Source organism: Cyanistes caeruleus, chromosome 2, assembly GCF_971803275.1.
Source record: "Cyanistes caeruleus chromosome 2, bCyaCae1.hap1.1, whole genome shotgun sequence".
NCBI lineage: Eukaryota > Metazoa > Chordata > Aves > Passeriformes > Paridae > Cyanistes > Cyanistes caeruleus.
Window position 1 is genome coordinate 54980808 of NC_141702.1, and position 20642 is coordinate 55001449.

At 36.4% G+C, this 20642-nt stretch overlaps 1 protein-coding gene across 2 annotated transcripts in view; it reads left to right on the plus strand.

Annotated features, from left to right (window-relative positions):
* ENPP1 (ectonucleotide pyrophosphatase/phosphodiesterase 1) overlaps positions 1-20642 on the plus strand; it is a 50812-nt gene that overhangs the window by 20798 nt on the left and 9372 nt on the right. For both annotated transcript variants that reach the window (XM_023924623.2, XM_023924622.2), the window contains 12 exons: positions 3075-3172; positions 6713-6792; positions 8082-8201; positions 9307-9416; positions 10194-10259; positions 10560-10632; positions 12298-12406; positions 13568-13699; positions 15366-15397; positions 16645-16772; positions 17817-17886; positions 19814-19901. In XM_023924623.2, the coding sequence (XP_023780391.2) occupies positions 3075-3172; positions 6713-6792; positions 8082-8201; positions 9307-9416; positions 10194-10259; positions 10560-10632; positions 12298-12406; positions 13568-13699; positions 15366-15397; positions 16645-16772; positions 17817-17886; positions 19814-19901 (1106 nt within the window). The remainder of the gene's footprint in view (positions 1-3074; positions 3173-6712; positions 6793-8081; positions 8202-9306; positions 9417-10193; positions 10260-10559; positions 10633-12297; positions 12407-13567; positions 13700-15365; positions 15398-16644; positions 16773-17816; positions 17887-19813; positions 19902-20642) is intronic.

The following is a 20642-nucleotide window of genomic DNA, read 5'->3' on the forward strand; positions in this document are numbered from 1 at the left end:
GCTTAAAATTAGGTAGACAACTAAACCTTTCCAAAACTGGGTTCTATGTTGTTTGATAGGGTTATAAAGTTAATAAGCTATAAGATCTCAGAAGTGATCTGGTCCTTCCCACTGTTCCAGGAGTGAGATAATACTCAGAAATTTCAAACCTACTTAAGCAGTTTATCCTAGTACTTACACAGATGGCTTTTCTGATGACTTTTTGCTATCTTTTTGTCCTTGTGTCTGTATTCTGTATTTCAGGCCTGTTACTATTTGCTCAATCTTCATTGAGCTGTGAGAGCATCTGATTACTTTCCTCTTTATGGATCTTTTTAGCTCTTATTGCTCTTATGCCTCCTGTTGAGGCTTTCTGTACATTTAGTGGAAAAGAAAGCTCCTCTTCCTGTGCTTTTTGGCTGTATATAGGCAGTAGTGTATGACTGTGTGTGGGAAGGAAGTTTTCTGTGTACTACATTAAGCTTTTCAAGGGCACTTTCTTTTCCTTCCTATTTTGTTTTCTTTCTCTTTCTTTTAATTATGGTCTAACCTGCCTGCAGTGAGGGAGGTCAACTTGGCAATGTTGTCCATGGTTCTGGCCTCTTGGTCATCCAGACTGGTGAAGCTACTAGACCACAGCAAGCCAGTGTTGCCTGCATAATGTTTCCATAGAAGCTAGTTTATAGGAGAGGATAATTGCTACTGCATTTCCTCCAGTTTGGAGTCAGGATGTGACTGTGGCCTCCAGGAGCTGTGAAACATGCTTGTCTTACTGTTTGGACACAGCCAGCATGAATCACCAACAGGACCAAAACTTGAGCCTCCCAGGCTTGCTTGCTCATGACAGCCCCTTTGTGAAGCAGCAAGTGCAGTCTTGCCTACTGACAGGAAAAATATGTGGAAGTGGCTGATATACCTCAGAATGGAGCTTGGGTCAGTTTGTCTGGGGATTTTACTGGAGCTGTTCCAAAGAGAGTGCCGTTTAACGTGGTCTGTCATGCTTTGCTTCGCTGAGCACCAGGGCAGATCACTAAATCTATGGGTTTTGGCATGAGTAGAGTATACAAAAAGTGAAATGGGCAATTGCCCTCGTTGTGGCAATGGCCTGTTTTGCCAAGTTTAATTTTACATGTGCGAAGGGGTCAGTAGCTAGATTTGCAGACAACCAAAACATGTATTTAACAGTTGGTTTACTTGTAAATGCCAAACCAGAAACTGTTGCGTAAAGTCCCTTCCTAAGTGGTTAAGTTTGGCGGGGTTTTCTGGTTTTGGTTTTTCCTCCTTTTTTTAAAAAAAAGTTAGACTTGTTGGTAAGTAATATTGAAAAACCTTTGCCTCAAAATAACATTTTATTGCCCACAACATTGCAGTGAAGATTTTTAGACCTCTGCATCAAAGTGAATCAATTTATTGAGAAGGGGCATGGAGAAGGAAGGTATTTGCTTGCTCTAAACTTGTAGAGATCTGAATCCATGGTGCAAAAAATACTTGTTATATGGGCAAAGGTAGTGGATAAAGTTTCCTTACTCTGTTCTGCCATACAGCTTTAGTTTTGACCTGAAAATCATTAATTTCTTGTTCCCACATGTGTTGTATAAATTAAAAAGAAGGCTACAAGCATACATCTTAGACATCTAAAAGTTTTATTGCATCTGGGGTATAGGGTAGGCTATGTAATAATTCTGACTAATGAAATCCTTTTGGCTGAACTGTTGTCCAAATTGTTGATTAAAATTTGGTTAAGATAGACATGTTTTGGTTGCCTGACTATTCCTTAGTTTAATATAGTCATGTTTGTTTGACTGACACACAGCTTATGAATGTTTCCTTTGTAAATGACTTCAGATTTTTTTGTGGGGTGTATCACTAAAGAAATTGTCAACACTTTATAAATAGTATTTTTCTTCTATCCTCATTGTTTTATTTTTGGAAACTAAAGTATAACAAAGTTTTAAAAAAAATTGTAAATATAAAAAGGGAAAATGAGCTTGCAATAAAATGATATTTTAATGTTACAATTTTATAAATAATAAATTAATGAAATTCCATGTTTTCAATAGTTATTGCTGCACAGCAGTGATTTTTTTTTTTCATTCTCACATGCCCTCATATCTATGGGTCAAACACAGGGTATGTATGTTTTCTTCAAGGAAGAAGTTACTGATGTTACAGAAGTTACTATTCCTGTCTGTGATGCAATGTTTTAAGTACTTACAGTTGGAGAGAAATTTTTTGAACAGGGCCGAATCTGGGAACGAGTCAAGACTGGAAAACATAGGTCCTGTGGAGACTGGAAGGGGAGATTTTATTTTTGTTGGTTCCAGTGAAATCAGTTTCTGAATTTATCTGTCAAGTTCTTGGCATAAATGATGTTACAGTGTTTCCAGTTGCAGGGCCACATTTTTTGAGTTTGTATATTGGTAGTACTCCTGGAGCAGTAAGCAAATTCTTTTTGGTTGGATAATCTTTTCTAGGATGAAAGGAAAAGTATGTGTTTCAGTTGCTGGTTTAACACACCCTGTACAGTAGACTTACTTACAGTCCTGTGCACTGTGTGTGTATATATATATATATATATGTATGATGAATTTTATTTTTTTTTATCTACATTACAGCTTGTTCAGGAGCAAAGTGAATAAAGGGAAGTTCAGCTTTGCATTGCTCTATTTCTTTCCCTGCTCTTAGCTTGGTGTGGGAGAACAGGGTTGGAGGGGCTGAGTGTTGCTTCAAAGGGACTGATTTCAGGATAAGGAGTACCAAACCCACCAGATGGGTCACCTGAGCATCTTGGCTTGTTATTCATCTCATCGGTGTGTTTGAAATCAGGCCTTGTCATGACTTTTCTGTGCATGCCCTACTGCAAACCTCAGCCTCTTTGGGCACAGATTGCTCTGCCAGCCTCCAAGCAGAGGGACTGGACAGCTTGTTTGCTCACCACTGTGCCAGAAAAATTCCCTGCTGAGGAGGACTTCCTTGGCCTGGCTTATAGCCCCATAATGAAGATTCCCACTGTCTGGGGGAAACTTTCTTGAAATTAGTGATAGGAAACTGTTTCTCAGAGTCTGTCTTCTAATACTCAATTTCTGTTTGTTCAGATTTACCAAGTCTCCAGTGTTACTGTTTTCATTGGATGGCTTCAGAGCAGAGTATTTGCAGACTTGGGGTGGACTTCTACCTGTTATTAGCAAATTACGTGAGTAGTTTCTTTGTCTAAGAAATATTATGATGTCTTACTTGAAAAATCCACAGATGCAGCTTTGCTCACTCTTTAAAATCCTCACTCTTCTGCCATGAATATGGAAGTTGTTTCCCTAAAGAACACCCATGAACAAAGAATTTGAGGTGTTGGAGAGTGGAAGGGCAAGAAAGAGAGGGCTTGAGAAAAGGGACATTTTGATTTTTAGTGAACTCTTACAAGTTATAACTCCTGTTATATTTAGGAGGCGGATTTTTTTTTTTTTTTTTTTGCTATGAGGTTATTTTATTTCTCCAAAATAGAAGTAGATCCTTTTTACTCTGTAATTCATATCATCTCATATTTGGTGGAATGGCTTTGGAAAATGCAAAGCAAGTTAGAAAGCATTTGATTATATTTGGAAAAAGAAGAGAAGGAAGAGACTAAGAAGAGATTATATAGAAGGGCTGGTAGAAATGTAATGAATCCAAGACAACCTTAATTTAACAAACATTTCCAGAAGAAATATTCCTCAGCTTTTTTAGTGTCTTACTTGATTTGGTAGTGTCTAAATAATTTTAGTTACTTTTCCTGTTTCTGTTTTGGCTGTGGTCTGTAGAGAACTGATGGTATTTCTTGTCTGAAAAATATGCCAATCTTCTTGACATTCATAAATTGCTACCTGGAGTGCCTGGTTTCAGTTTGACTAAAAATAAATCAGTAAAAACACTTGCTTTTTTACACAGTGCTTTTTTACAGCTTGAAGTGTTCCAGAGGATAACAATTCGCAGATGTATTTGAGGTTTTGGGTCCTTTTTAGATTTGTTCCATGCTAGAATAAAATGAGACACTTGCAGAGTTTTCATTAGATGCAGTTATAAAAAATTTAAACTTCCCAGAAGATTTCTGGGACATTTCTAGGAGAATCTGGCTAGTACAAATTATTCTAGCTCTGCCTGAGATACAAGGTAGAAGTGTCACAAAGCATCTGTAGGGCTTCCAGTCTGTGATATCCACTTACACATGTAATTTCTTCATTCTTTGATCTGGATAGACTACAGTGGGACTTCTCTCATTGACTTGTAATTAATTTGTACTTCTCTTTGCACTGAACCCATGATAAATTCTGACCGCTAAGAAATAAAAGTATCTTTGTATCTTCATCAAAATCATTTCACTTCTCCACAGCTATGAGGTTTTTGATGGTCAAAATGTATCTTTTTAAAAGTTTCTAATACCAGACTGCCTAATAATACATGTTTTACATCCAACAAAATGCGTTAATTCTTCATTATGTTTATGGTTCTAAAGTACTCTGGATAATTTTTTAGGCAATATGCTAAAAGCTTTTGCTGTATAATGTGCTATGGGATCTTCTGTTATCTTCTTTCTCCCCTCCTAGTAAAAAATTGGTGAAATGCACAGATAAAGCAAATTTTCTTTAGTAAGAGAAAAATATCATTAATGAAAACTGGTGCCACGGAGGTGTATATCCCATAGCACTCTGAGGGCCTGTGGCTTCAAATCTCTGTGCTTTATGTTCCATGTGTCCAAAAATAGTGGAAGCAGTCATATTGAAAAAAACAAACTTCTATATAAGTGAGTAAATACTCCTGCAGGATTTTACTATTCAGAAGAGGGTAATGAAATCTGTTCCTCTGTGTAGACAGGTAACAGTAGTGGATAAATTGCTTGACTATTGCTGAAATTTTTTATTAAATCATTTCAGAGTTCATAGCTGCCCATTTATAGGACTATTAAATTTTCAAGATGAGACAGTTTAAGAATGACAGCATTTACAAAGCAATGAACAGCTACTCACATTCAGTGACTTATTGGATTGCCTGGTTCTGTGTTAAATTAGGGCCATGCTAAATGCCTGGATTTTTCTTCTTTGAAGCATTTGATGACAAGTGCAGAATTCCGATAGATAAAAATAGTGCCTTTATTTGGTCCTGGTAATTCAGCCGTGCTTACAGGGATATTCTGGTGTCTCCTTGGAGAGATCTGTCAGAGTAGATGTTGTAAGACTATCATAATTTCACTTTTCCCAAGTTTTGTTATGCATTTGCTCTCCCTGCTATTTGAAAGATGGACAATTCAGCACGGAGCTGAGGGATTTTAGTGAACCCAGGCATAGTCTTGCTGCGTGCATGTGGTGTTCAGAGAAGACATTTTCATATACAATTATGCTGTGATATTTTAAGTTGTACCTAAGTTGTCCTTTTGTCTTAAATCATCTTTAGCTAAGGCAATGAGCCAAAAAGATAACTCTTGTGGAAAGTCCTAGCAAAACTCCTCTAGGATTTTTGGTAAAACTTTTAAAGTGTGTTTTTCTATTACTTTAAAAAGCAAAGCCAGTCAGCAACGAAAAAAAACCCCAACCCTCCCAGCCACCCACACCAAAACACTTAAGGTTTTGGAAAACAATCTCAACAACAGATTTGGAAGTAGTAGAAATGTACTAGGTATTTACCAGTAATAAAAAAAGATACAAGTGATTGTACAGAACACAGATGTGGGAGAGCATGCCCGTGTGACTTGAGAGGATTTATTTTTCTGGCCTGGCTTCTTTTATCTTGATTGAAATAATCAAATTGATTATTTCAACTGAAATCAAATTGAACCCCAATCCCATGAGATCAAAATGCCTTGATGCAACACTTCCTATGTGATGAAGCCTTTAATTTCTATTCTATTTATATTGTATATAATTACCCAGAGTCATAGTGAAGATGACCCAGTGATGTTCCTCCTATAGGATCATTAATTTTGGTTCTTCAGAATCTGTTGAAGCAGTTTTTGTATTTTTTAAGTTGTCTTGAAGGCTTTTACTTTTTTTTTTTATTTCTGAAAATTGGGGCCCACATGTTTGCTGGTGGAAATTTAGATTCCTTAAATAAGGGGGCCTTGATTAAATTTTGGCCTCGCTAATGCTTCTTCATACTAGCAAATACTGTAAACTAATCTCCCTAAAGCCATATGATTTGTCTACTGAGATAAAGAAAACTTTGACATTCTTCATCCTAGAATAAGAGCTTATTTTTATATTTTAAAAGCTCCACAAACAAGGAATGAAGACTGCAAAATAAGCAGCGATTTGACAGATGACTTAGAGAGCCAGGCACTACTGTGTCAGCGGCCACTTCACCTCTGGGAGCACCCAGGGTCTCAAGTGTCTGCTTGGTCTCAAGTTGCAGACTGTGCTTTTTGCATACCAGGGCAACTTTGGAGGGTGTGGTTTCTTTCATTTCTCATTCTTATCTGTACGTGCCTTTCACAAAGGCTGTACGTTTTGCTCATGTGACCATTGCAGTCAGCCATTAGGCAGATAGAAAATTCGTGTTAATAGGCATTTAGCTTGTAAATGAATATAGGAAGAAAACTTAATACTTAAGTCCACAATTTTTAAGAGTGAAACCTTTCTTGAAAATAAATTCTGGTTCCTTTTTGTTTGTTTATTTATTTATTTATTAAATAGTTATACATCTTTATGAGAGAAACTTGCAAGATTTTTATTTCAGTAATATTGCTGACTTTCTTTGTTACTTTCTCTAGGGAAATGTGGAACATACACTTCCAGTATGCGACCAGTGTATCCTTCAAAAACTTTTCCCAACCATTACTCCATTGTTACAGTAAGAATTCTTGTATATTATGTTTCCACTACTGTTCATTGTCAGGTTTTCTCCAAGGGAATAGTATATTTTGATGCATTATTAAAATTGATTTCCTTACAGAATAGGAAAAAATATGTGTTATATTTATGTATTTTTAGGTTAACAGCTATTATATAACGCTTACAGCTAGGTGTCCAGATTTAATGTAAATAAATCAAATTCTTCCAAGAGTAGCTGTGAAAAATCCCATATAGCCAAAAGTTCACATCACTTTGCAACTCGTCATTTATGTAAATATTTCCACTAAATTGCAGTTTCCACTCTTGGAGTAGGAGCAGCCTGACTGCTTTAAGTTGCCAACTTTATTCCACTTCATTAAGGTAGCCTGTCATGATGAAAAGGGTAAAAATGAGAGGAAAGATTTGAGCATCATGCTGGTATTGGCTCTGTGTGATGGACCATACCCAAACCTGCACAGAAATGCCACAAAGCTGATCTTGTAAATTTACCATCTCTTGCATATAGGAGGAAAAAGAAAAATCAAGGTTTTCAACACAAATGCAGGGTTGGAATCCAGGACATCCTTTTTAGTTTCATCGTGCCGCAACTAAAATTCAATCAAATACTAGGATCTGCACTTCCTTCCCAGTTTGTCAAGACCTTTGGTGGGAGCATAAGTTCAGGAATGAGATGCTTAATTGTGTAATTCTCACAAATCTCCATGACTGAATATGCAACTAAGAAACATTAATCATGCCCAGCAGCCATGTGAGTTGTAAAGCAGAGAGCTTTATTGCAGCTCCTCATTCTTGTGAAAAGTAGCAAGGTCCCCCCAATGGTGGTAGTGTTTTATCCATTATAAACGTAAAAAGGAACTAGTCTGCTTAAAGACAGGGCACAAAGTCTGCTAAAACTACCCGACACCTGGTGCCTGCACTTCTTTCACTGCTCATGTAAAGGTTTTCTACAGCTAGAGCTTTTGCTCATGTGGTGGAGGTAATTAGCGTAGGTAATTGTTTTGTCTTTGGTACTAAAGATACAACAGATGTGTGAACTGAAACAGTGTCCTTCACTTTGATCCCAAAGAACTGTGCCCAATTTTTTAAAATCTCACGGAGAAGCAAATAAGGGTTGGAAGGTAGGAAGGTTGGAAGCAATGAGAGATGATAGTGCTATTGGGTCCTGGGCTGCTGGTGGAGTAGAAGTCACCAGTAGAGTGACTATTCAATGGATATATTTGTCTAAAGGACATGTTTGAGTAGCTGGAAGGTTCTTTTTCTTTAGAGCACTGCAACTTTCAATTACAGGGGCTGTATCCTGAATCTCATGGTATAATTGATAACAAGATGTATGACCCCAAAAGAAATGCATCCTTCACCCTTAAAAGTGAGGAGAAGTTTAATCCGCAGTGGTACCAAGGCCAGCCTGTAAGTATAAATGCCATTCCGAGAAAGTACATCACTTTGTTATGTTATTTAATATTGCTTGGATGCACAGTGATGTTGAAAGAGTACAGAGGGTAATTCTAAGTCAGCCAAGAAGAGTTACTCAGCACCACTAGGAATTGCAGTACTAGAGCTGCAAAATAACAAATGAAACAAAATGTAACAGGTTTTGTTGAATTTAAACAGTACGTTCCCTAAGGAGAATGCTGGATTAAAATATCTAATATAACAAGCAGATTTTGGTCTGTTTTTAACATGAGTGGGCTTGCAGTTAACTCTGGTGAAGAAATCAACAGACCAGTAAGTTTGAATAATAAGCAGTAATAAAGGTTTCTGCTCTGCTTAAATTACTTGTACGTCTAAAGATGTGGTTTTAAAAGAAATTGTCTCAGCTCAATTATACACCTATGGCAAAACTAATGAGATTGCCATGAAAATGAAGTGGCATGGAAGAGTTTGAGTGAGCACTAGCCTGAAGAGTAGCAAGAGATCAGATGTAACTCTTTTGTATGTGGGAAAGACTGGGGTTTTTTGTTGCTTTGTGTCGTTATGTTTGTTTTGTCTTGTTTGGTTGTTTTTTTTCCTTGAGGAAAGAATGCAGAGGTGTAGAATTTGCAGGCCATTGAGAACAGAGTGATGTATGAGTTAGGCAGGAAATGTGTAGAAGGCATAAATCTGTAAACCAGAGAGCAGCAGTAAAATCAAAAGAACTGACAAAAATGCTGTTTCCATATGTCAAGATTGTGTGGGACATAGATCCTTGGAATATTCCCACCCCTTCTTATGTCACTGTTTGAGATATTTCCCCTTCTTGGGGGGGATTGCATTTCTACTAATGGTTCCTGCCTCAATCCTGGCTCTCCATGGCATTGCAGCAGCAGGGATGCGCGTGTTGCCGCAAGGAATCAGCCTACAAGGTGTATCTGGGCTGCAGAAAGCCATGGCAGCCAGGCTGACTGGAGTGCTCCGTGACACTGTTAGTTTTGGATCTTGCTGAGGGTGCAGGCTGGTGAGGGTGGCCGTGGGCCTGGCAGTCTCTCAGCTGGTTGGGTGACAGGCGCTAACGATGGGAAATGTTCTCCGGCAGATTTGGCTCACAGCCATGTACCAAGGGCTGAAAGCGGGGACCTTCTTCTGGCCTGGGTCTGATGTAGCAGTGAATGGAACCTTTCCAAACCTGTATGAAATATACAATGGGTATGTAAACACCTGTGTCTCAGAGGAATACTTTACATTAATGATTGCAGTGGGACAGGGGCCAGAGAGAACATAGTTTTTTTCCCTACTTTTCTAAATAATTTTGTACTACAGGGAAAAAAGGCTAAGATCCAATTAATTTTGTTTCAGTATGATGTTTAATTATCTTTTAATTTCTCAAGAAATGTTTTAATGGTAAGATGTGTAAAAATCAGCTTTAAGCATAACCAGCTTTGAAGCTCTAGTGCTTTACTCTTTCTGTTTATAAAAACCTTTTCTTGCTGGTGTAGAATATTTCAATACAAACTTCTTCTGTAGTGAATGGACAGGGCTTTGATGTGATATTGTCCATGAAAATTGGTTTTACTGTTGACTGTGGTAAGCTGTTCCAATTTAAAATTATTTTCATTACAGATTTTGAAAATGTTAAGGCACTCATATTTAAGTCAGTGATTGCTCTTCACTGGAATTAAACATTTTCTGCTTAATGAACATGTTTATCACCATTTATCTAATAATCTCAAATCTTGCCTAAGAGAGGTTTCTCATTTTTATCTTAGGATCATTTTCTCTTCTTACACCTTTCATACAGGATGGAATTTTTGATTCAAATTTGATACAAATTTGTATCCTGAAAAAAGGGCTGTAATGATTTTTTTGGGTTTTTTTTTTCTGCTAAAGTATTTGTGATACTTTACACTTTACTGTGTAAAGTGATTTTTTTGGTAATGTATGGCTAAAAGATTTAGCTCTTGATATTGTATTATTTTGATGCAGCTCAATCCCCTTTGAAGAAAGAGTGGTGAGTGTCCTACGCTGGCTGCAGCTACCTGAAGATGAAAGGTAGGTCTACATTTGCCAGTGTGAGCTCCTGACTGCAATGAATTACTTTGTAAACACAATTTCTGTATTAAACAATACATTATGATTTATTCTATCAATATTAAAATATTATTTAGTGCAAACCTGTTTCTCTGACTGAAAACTTTTTAATTTGCATCTGTCCATTTAATGTATTCTTCCTCTGAATGACAGTGTTGTTTCCAATATTTGTTCTCCATTGTTGAAATATAATCTCTTAACTGTCTCAAACTGTCTCAACATGTATGTAAAATATTACATTTTTGGTACTGTTTGATATAGACCACACTTTTACACTCTGTATTTAGAAGAACCAGATTCCTCGGGCCATAAGTTTGGACCAGTAAGCAGTGGAGTAAGTAATTCTGTAGTTTCCTAATTCTATTTTATTTTTTTTTAATTTGAAGCTTTGCTCTGACTCTATAAATTCTATAATCCATGTTAGGTTAACTGAGATCATGTGAAGTATGCTTTTTTAGGAAAAAAATATGAATAGACAGTCCATCCACGATTAGCATTGATATAAACCATATAATAGCCTATTTAGTAAGCCTAATTTTAATTTTCTTTATTTCAATAACTTTTAAATTACCAACACATGTTTGGGTATGTCTTGTATGTTCTTTTATCTGCTCCTACTAATGGTTCATGTTGATTTTTGGCATGGGAGGGGAATGGAGACAGAAAATTTGTATAATTTTAGGAAGAACAAGGGTTTGTATAACAATGTCCAAGTTGTGATGATTCAGTATTCATGTTACAATTGTCATTCATTTCCCCCCAGTCTCTGTGCTAAGGATGGGTGGATTTTGGCTTTATCTTCCTTCACTTATAATCTATGCCTTCTCAGAAACAGACAGATAAAAGAACATGGGCCCCATCAGTCAGTGATTTCTAATATAAGTAAGAAGTCTTTGGACTGCTACTGTCTTAAAAAGTACTGAATAGCTTTACATTTTAAAAAAACAAAGTGAAAAATGCAAAGGAAAATGTTCTTGAAATTCAGGACCTTTGTAAAATTCTCCCATCTTGAGCAGTCAAGGAGTTTAGGCATCATAAGTGGGTATTTAACTTCAGTGGTGACAAGAGTAATAAAGCTCTTGCCAATTCCTCTTGAGCTATGAATAGTTGCTATGTGTGTAAGGAAGTAGCAGACATAATTGGAACCACAGTACAGGGAAAATTATTAACTCTTTTTCTTTGCTTAATGAGTGGATCTAAAGTTCTGTATGTCAGGAATGCTCTGGAGAGAAGGACCCTGAGGATTTGTATATAGTCTCTGCAGGAACATCTCTTTGTTGATACAAAGCAAGACAGCTTGTACTAGTAGTTCAGTGAGGTGACAGAATTATTTCATTGGAAAATACTTCTTTTTTTTTTTTTTTAACCTAGCAGGTATTCAAAAGGTAGCTCCAGTACTGTACTTCTGCAAGTGAGCTTGGGCATCAGACCCCTGATCACAAGCAGTGCTAAACTGGTAGCTAATTTTTTGCCTTTCTCAGTTTATTTAAAGTAGTTTGACTGGATGTTAGTTTCAGAGTACAACTTCAAGGACAGTTTGCTCCAATTCCCAACAGACATTTTGAGGAAGGGTATTGCAGGCTTGGTGTCCTCTGTTCTATCCAGCACATCAATATCTGCATTCTTTGTCATTCCCTGCTGTCCTTGGTTGTTCCCAAGCACAATGCAACAAGCATCCTCAATTTCGTACTTTAAAACCACCCTCACTGCTTATAACCTGTGTGGTGGTTTTTTGATGCTTTTGTTTTGGGGTTTTTTCCTTCTTTTTTAAGCATCTGCAACTGAAATAGCACCTAAAAATGTGTAGCTGTGTGGTAGAGCAGTATGGGACAGAAAAAAAATTGGGTTAAGGGCTGTATAGTGTAGATATAGCCAGTCTTCTCTAGGGGGAGGTAACTGAACAGTGAGGGTGATATCCAGTCTGCAGCCTCTCATTTTCATTTTGACATATTAACAGTATTTTTAACATTTACTTTACATTCCTGTTTTTGTCCTGCAGGTCATTATGGCATTACAGAGAGTGGACAAAATAGTAGGGATGCTGATGGATGGTCTAAAGCAAATGAACTTGCATAAATGCCTGAACATTATTTTTATATCAGATCATGGTAAATTTGATTTTATGAAGTATATCAGAATTTCAAAGAACTGTCTTTATAAAGTAATATTCTGAATTTATACTTGTATGTTTCTGGCAAGATTACCAAAAGGAATTAATACCTATAAAATATGTTTTATGTTATCAAGATGATATGAAAGATAATCAGTGTGAGAGAGAGTCAGACTATTTTATGTAGGGGTAAAGAAGTGCAAGACATGGGGAGGAATTAAGTAATTTTCATATTTTATTTCTAGTTCCTTTTGTGACCATTAGCAGATGGTAAAAGAAAAACAGTAAAAAATGTGACCTGTAAAAAAATGGATATAATTTTCTTCTGTCTTCTAACTACATTGCACAGCAACAGTTTACAAACTGTGGAGGAACTGAAAATACAAGCTATATCTAAATTTCCATTATCAGTTCCCTTATATGTTACTAGAAGGCTGTGAATATGAAACTTTGATTTATTTTTCTAGCTTTTCTGTATATCTGAAATTATTCCTATAAGTTATGCATTTAACTATTTTTTTCTGCTGCTTTTCTTGACAAATGAAATATAAGCACACTTTCATGCAGCACAAAATTGACTTGCAAAACTCATTGCCACAGGGAATGATGCAAGCCAAATACATTTACAGGCTTAAAAAAATTATGACACTAATAAATATTATTATGATGATGATGCCAGGAGTTATTTAAAGTAAGAGTTCAAATGCAATAAACAACTCAAAGCCCCTTTGGTTTCTGAAAACTGATAAAGAGCATTGGGTGAAGGACCAGTCAATAATTCTGTGCCTGTTGGGTATTTCTTTAGCTACGTACTGAACGTTATTAGGTAGGGTACTGGGTTAAATTAATATTTGGTCTGACTGTTACTACTGTTCTTAGGCTCATAAGAGTTCTTTTCCCTTTAGAGAAGAAAGTTTGTCTATTAAATTGGAGAGTCTTTCTCAGCTGAGGAAATGACTGAGAGTGTTTGTCTATGCTTGGTTTTTAATCTTCTATACATGAGTAATTTGGTCTTCTTGGGTCAGATGCCTTGGGATTGCTGATAAAAAGACCAGAGAAATTACATTTCGGACTTCTACAACTAAAGTTACACGTCTCCTTAGCAAGGTGACTCTACACTGATATTCAATTTTAAAAGAAAATGTATTTCCTTTTACAGGGATGGAAGTTGGGACCTGCAGAAAAACAGCATATCTGAATAGCTATCTGGACAATGTTCAAGATTTCATAGTTGTACCCGGTCCTGCAGCTCGCCTAAGACCTAATAATGTTCCAGATGAGTATTTCTCTTGTATGTAGTTGCTCAACTAACTTTTGTTATTTGGTTATATGTTTTTGTACTTTACAAATACAGACTTAGGATCCACATCTTCCATTAGTAAACTTGAATGAATGCCAACTAGGGACAACCTGGACAATGATGAAAAGGAAATACTAAGTAGGGTGTGCACTTGTGCTTTTAAAGACCATTTGACTTTCAAAGTCTGAAACTATATTTGAATCCCACATTCAAAAACATAAAAACATTTGATGGGCTGCCTCAGAGTTACCAATTGCAAATACGTCCTGTGTTGTAAATGGCATTCCTTTGAATAAGATCACACGTGCACAAGACAGCCCCAAAATCCTCCCTTCATGTCTTACCTCATTTCCTAATTTATTAAGTTTTGTATACATTTGCAATATTTCTGCCTTAGAGAAATATAAAATTGTTACTATCATTTATATATTATTTTGAGTATTATGTTTCCTAGTTACAAAAAATTGGCCTAATGGCCTGACAGTAATTGAGTAAACTGCAAGTAAACATAAATAATAAAACTGAGTAAAAATCAATCATTTTTACATTTAAACATATGTACATTTTACATTTAAAATTACAAATATTAAACTCTGGTTTGTTAAGCAGTCTTATTTTAGGCGAATATTTAATCCCTGCAATTTTTGGTACTTTTTAGTGTTGAATGCAGAAACTTTCTTCATGTTTCATAGTATTTTTTGGGTGTATTGGGTTTTTTTCTGTTGAGATTACTGTTTTCTGTGCCCTTTAAAACTTTTAGTCCTTAACCCTAGTGACTTTAAGTTCTGTTTACTTCACTGCTTGATGCTATTCTAAGCTGTTTTAAATATTTAAATATTTTAATTGGAGAACATGGGAGTCAAATGCAGTTTCAGGTTCTCCTTGGAGAAGTTCAGGGAGAGAAGTAGTGCATCACGTCCTTTGGAGGTGTGCACTGCTATAATGAAGTAGCAGAGCTGTCTTTGTAGCACTGCATGTATCTGTGCAGGAATTATGAATGGCTCTCTTGCCAGGGTAATCCTTTAGGTACTTGAGTCAAGTATTGGATGTCAGAATCAGGACAGAGTAACTGTGAAATGTAGTGTGCCTCTTTTACACAAAATATCAAACTACATGATGCAATGTTCCCTTTTGGCTTGAGCCTAAGCATCTGAAACTTGGCCAGCTGGTGCTTGGCTTTCTTTCCAAGGATATTTACAAGACAAAACTGCTGTCCTGGTAGTTGCATTTGTGTCTTTTTCTTAATAAGCTTATTATCAAAGCAAAATTCACTTTGATTAACACAGCATTTAGTTGCTTCTTTTCTGAAATCTTACTTCTTGGATTAGTTTTCTAACTGTGGCTAATATAATTCAACATGTAAGTATAGTTAACTTTTAAGGAATAAAATTAACTAAAGTTTAACTCTTACAGTTTAAATTTAAAGCTGTAAATAAGTAATCAAAGGGAAGAGAGGCTGAACTAAAATTTTATAGAAGGAATAGCTCAACAGTTTAGAGATTTTCTTGCTCTACATGGTTTTCAATCTGGAAAAATAATTTCTTACACACAGAAATTTATTGAAACTTATCATTTGTGTTATGTGATGAGTATGCTTCCATTTTACATCTGATCTTTTTTAACGTAGGTGACTAATACTTACATATGATTCTTCCAGTTAATTATGAAGGCATTGTCAGAAACCTCACGGTAAGTGCTTTCTTATCTGTTGCTCTGTCTGAATTTCTACTGACATTTACAGATATTTTATAGCATTAGCTGTTTGCTGGGCAACTTATATACTACCTGTACTTTTGTTCAGTGACAGGATGAGGGGACATAATCTTATACTGCACCAGGGAGGTTTAGGTTGGACATCTGGAAGAATTTTTTTCTAGTTGACAAGGTTGGATGTTCACTCATAGTTGTACTTGATGATCTCAGGTCTTTTCCAACCTAATTGGTTCTGTGTGTGACCTTTGGTTAACAACAGCAGCAAAAGTAGTTCCACACAGGGGAAGGTGAGAATTGAGTAAGGTGACACAAGGCTATCGGGTTGTGCATTAACTAAGGCTTTGTGTTTGTCTCACTGTATTTTGTTGCTCTTCCAACTGGAGGACTTGTGTATCTGGATCACACTAGCTGAGGGCCATGCCAGTGTAAAGCTCAGCTCTACTGCCAGGACACACACAGGATTTTCTTGCTCACACCTTTTTGGTAAACAGTTTTGAGAGAGGCTATTGAATTTATTTTTTTTGGTGGGGGGTGGGGATGGTGTCAGTTGCAGTTTTATGAATTTGCTTTTTTGTTCTGTCCTTGGCTTCTGTTCTCATCTCTGCATGGTAATCTGCTCGCCCCTCATTTATGCAGACACTGTTGTTGGTGAGAACAATGCTGTTTTTATAGATGACTTCAGTATTCGAAGTTGCCATTATTACAGTAGAGATTTTATTTTGTGGGTATTTTTTTCCTTTTTAAAATCATTAGTGGATCTTGGTTTGTAAAAAAGTTTATTTGTCCCTGAGTGATCAGTCTAAAAACCCTAAATGTCTGGTACCTTCTCTGTTACAGAGCTGTAGATTTTTGCACTGGACAGCCTCTTATCACTCGTGGAAGTACCATGATCATGTCTTAGTGTAATTCTTTATAAATTCTACACAGTGCCATTTGGTTCTGTACAATTTTAGGCTGTAAGAAATATAAAAAAAGCGGGTTTTGTCCATGATGCAATATTAAATAGCTTTTAATACTATTGAATCCAACACCAGTCAGTATTTGTGATTTAAGTGTTCATGCATATGTCTCAGATCTTATGACTCCAAACCTGGTGGAGTTACCTTGTTCTTAGCGGAAGCTACTGCAGACCATTTGCAATTGATGTGCTTTGTAAGAAGTGTGCAAGTCATAAAATACACATTTCACCAAAATTTCCCTATGTTTTAATTTAAACATTTCAGTGCATAAAACCAAACCAGCCTTTCAAAGCTTATATGAAACAGCTGCTACCCAAGCGTTTCCATTATTCCTACAATGACCGGATTGAACCGCTGCACTTTTATTTGGACTCCCAGTGGCAGCTTGCTCGGTAAGTTACACATCTCAGTACTGACTGTACAACAAATGATTTCTTGTTTTCTCTCCCAAGTGCTTAGAGTTCAGTGATAGCTGTTAGAGTGTGATATTGTTGTTTGTCATAGCAAAGGGACACCGCAAAGGAACAATGCATGCTTTTTTCTGCAGGTTTTGCTGGCCTAGGGAGGCTTAATTCTAAACTGGCAGCTATTGATGTTCTCTCTGCTGGGTGTGGAGGTAGTAGCAGGATAGAAACTAAAGTCCTCACTCTCAGTTATCTAAGCACATCTTGCCATGCTGTAGGAATTTCCAAAGTGAGTCCATGAAAGCAGAGCATGTAAATAATTTCTAGGTTAAATCACTCTTGTCAGTCATTGAACTTACTGAGTCCATGGTAGTTATTTACCTTATGTGTTTTGATGAAAGAATTTACAGGTACCAGAGCAGTGGTATTGCTCATAATGGTATTAATTTTGAGCACCTCTGTGATACTTCAGGGCTTTCATCATGGAAGAGTTTTTCAGTGTACCTCTTCAGTAAGTCCTGTTGTGTAACGCTGTAGACATGTGCAGGTTGTGCAAATCAGGTTTGGGTTAATAGAACTCTGTGTTTACATAGTGTGTATAGCACAGGTTGGATGTTTGCTTTTATTAGACTGTAAGATTCCCATCTGAATGGTCAAAATTAAATTAGTGTTTTTATTAAAAAAAAAATTGAGAATATACTTACCTAAAGTACTGTAAAGTTATTACCCAAGTGGCCGTGAGCTGAAAATCTGTTATCCTGAAATGAATTTTTTTTTTTTTCATATGTCATGTGCTTTGACTTTAAATGACTCTGATGGACACATGAAAATTCCAAAGGGATAACATTTGCAGAGAAAATTACCATTCTGATTTTAAAGGCATTCTCTTCCCAAGCACTAAAGACTTCTCATTCCTTAGGGACAATCCTCTAAGTATCTTTAAACAGAAAATTAAATATGTCATCAGTGAATGTACTTTATGCTGATTTGATTTGAAAAGCTTGAGTTATATAAGCTGTGTATTTTTAATAGAAAACCACTTGAGATTAAAAGCTGCAAAGGTGGATTCCATGGCTCAGACAATCGCTTCCCCAATATGCAGGTGAGGTTTAAGCTTGTTTGCTCTAATTTTTAGCTCCTTCTATTTCCAAATACTGTGTTTGGTGGGTATTGGGGCTTTTTCTGTTTTTTTTTTAAGATCTGTGATATTATTCCATCTGCAGTTAAAGAAATCAAGCATTTATAGGATTGATACTGTGATGTGCTGGGTAGTTCACACAAATAAGGAGAGTATTGAATTTCTTCTCTTTAATGAGAAATGGGAAGAGATCATAAAGAAACATGAAATCAGATCCTTAGTTTTGTCTAATTTGGGGAAGCCACTTAACCTATGCCTTAGCTTCTGCTATCAGTAAAATGAAAGCATATATTCTTGATTTCAAAAAGCTGTTTTCAGGATTAAAATCCACAAACCATTGTGAGGTACTTGGAACTATTACAGTGAATATTTGTAAACACATTTATAAAGAGAAATATGTGCGTTACATGGACTTTGTAGGTCTTCTCGTGAAACTTGTGTTTCATAATTTTCTCTCTTAAAAGCCTTTTTTTCATGTTTTGTAGAGTTATATAGTGTTAGCATCAACACTGCTTTCTAAAAAAATCTTAATCTTGTATCAATTTACCCTTCCAGACTTATACTTCTTCCCTGATTTGACAATGGAAAACCTATTGATAGTTTCTAGTAATGGGTTGCAGTCAGCAAGCCACATGATGCCAAATGTATTCCATTTCTCTCTGCTGCAGTTTGTGTAATTTTTTTTCAGTAGATTGACTCTATTCAAACTTTTTTGCCACACTTGAGATTGTCAGTTCATAGCACCCCTAACAAGTCTTAAAACTAGATAAAAGATATAATTTATTCTTTTTTGGCTAACATTATAGCAGCATATAACAGCATTTCATACTCTGCAATTACTGAAAACAACAGAAAGGAGGTAGCGTGTCTCTGCCTCATCTGGTTTAAATCAAGCCAGCTGAGTACATTATTAGCCTGCAGATTCTAGTATCAACAGTTGCAAAATAATGCACTGTGTAATGCTTTAATCTCAAAAAAAAAGAGTTAAGAGTTGAGTTTTAGCCTCTGTTTTTGCCATACAGCTATGAAATCTGAGACAATTGCATTGCTCACAAAAAGCTTGGAGGTCTTATTCAGGGATGTGCTATAGTGTGTAAAACATCCATCACTCATTCAGTATCTTGATACCACAGATGTGTGCAATCTGTTTCTCTTCATTAAAAATAAACTGAATAACTGAGAATAAGTTTTAAAACAATGCTTTTGGCAGCAGTTGAACTTGCAGTTCTTGGTTCTTTGTTCACCAAACCCTGCAGTATGCTGGTGTAAGATTTGTGTGGCTACAGTGTCAAGTATGTTGGGGAATTGAATCAGAAGATAAAAAATCAGCAGGGAAAAAAAAAAAAAAAAAAAAAAGGAAAGGTTTTTGAGTTTGCAGCATGCCTGGATCAGGTCCAGTACAGCTTGGGAAGTGGTGCAAGAAGAAAGAACATCTGCAAACCAGGCATGGAAGCCTACGATCCTACCATTGCTGAAACCACTTAAAGCATCGCTACCCACAGATGTTTTTATAGCCCCAAGTTAAAAGCTTCCAAATTGTTTACAGGATGTGATGGTTACTTTGGATCAACATTTCCATTAAATCTTTTAAAGTATTTAAGAAAATACCTTTTCATTTCTTCAAAAGCAGAGAAGAGCAAAGGACATCATAAATGGCTAAAGGCAACAATGAGACAGAATTGTGTTTCTTAATACTCTACTACTGCTTTTAAAAATTATTCTTATACATCTGCTTTATTTAAAAGAAAAACACGTTTTTTACTTGATACATACTGTGTTGGTAAAGTAAAGATTAAGTTCTTGGAAGAAAATGCCCTCTGAGTATGAAGATAATTTTCATTTCAACTTGTCTTAAACAGAATTCCACTATATTTTTCTCTGTAAATCTTAGGCTATCTTTATTGGTTTTGGACCAGGATTCAAGTTTGGTACTCAAGTTGATCCATTTGAAAACATTGAAGTATATAATTTAATGTGTGGTAAGTACAGTGGAGGGGGGTCAGTTTTGTTCAGTAATAATATCTTTTTGGTAGTGTAAGTCTTCTAATAACAAATTAAGTGTCCTCAGAAACTCATCCTTAAGAGTTGCTGCTGATTTTCATAAATCAGCTGCTTGTTTTTCTGAGAAAGGGCCATCTCTACATGACTAACAGCAGTTTAGGATCTACTGGTCAGGCTACCTTGTATATCTCTTTTCCACTGGTCTCACTGCGTATTCCTCTGGCTTTTTCAGAGTTGGTGCTTTGACTCACCGCTGCTAAAAATGTCTACTTCAGTGTCTCTCTACCATCATGAAGGGAAACCTCCTTTCCCCCCTCTTTCAAACATAATGCTACTGTGACTCCTTATTCCTGTGTCCCTTCATTCTGTATTTCATGGTTTCTCAAAAAAATCTGTCACTAGATCTACCACTTTCTGTTCATTTATTCTCCTCACCTGTTTTCCATTATTTCCTGCCTGCTTTCCTCTCTGCTTAGAACCTATAATGCTTCCATGAGAAGAAAAGCATTACTAGAGAGTTTGGTCCAGAAAATACTTAAGAGTACTGCAAATGCTTGAGCTTGGTGGCTGTATTCAAGTGACTTTCCCAGCCTCACAGGAAGAGTAGTACCTTACTGAACCCTAGATAAGACCTGTGTGGTCCCTTTTAAAGAAGTTACATTGCTTTTCATTTTGAGCGTTGTGGGCATCAGGCAGTGAAGCTTTGACTCATTCTTACT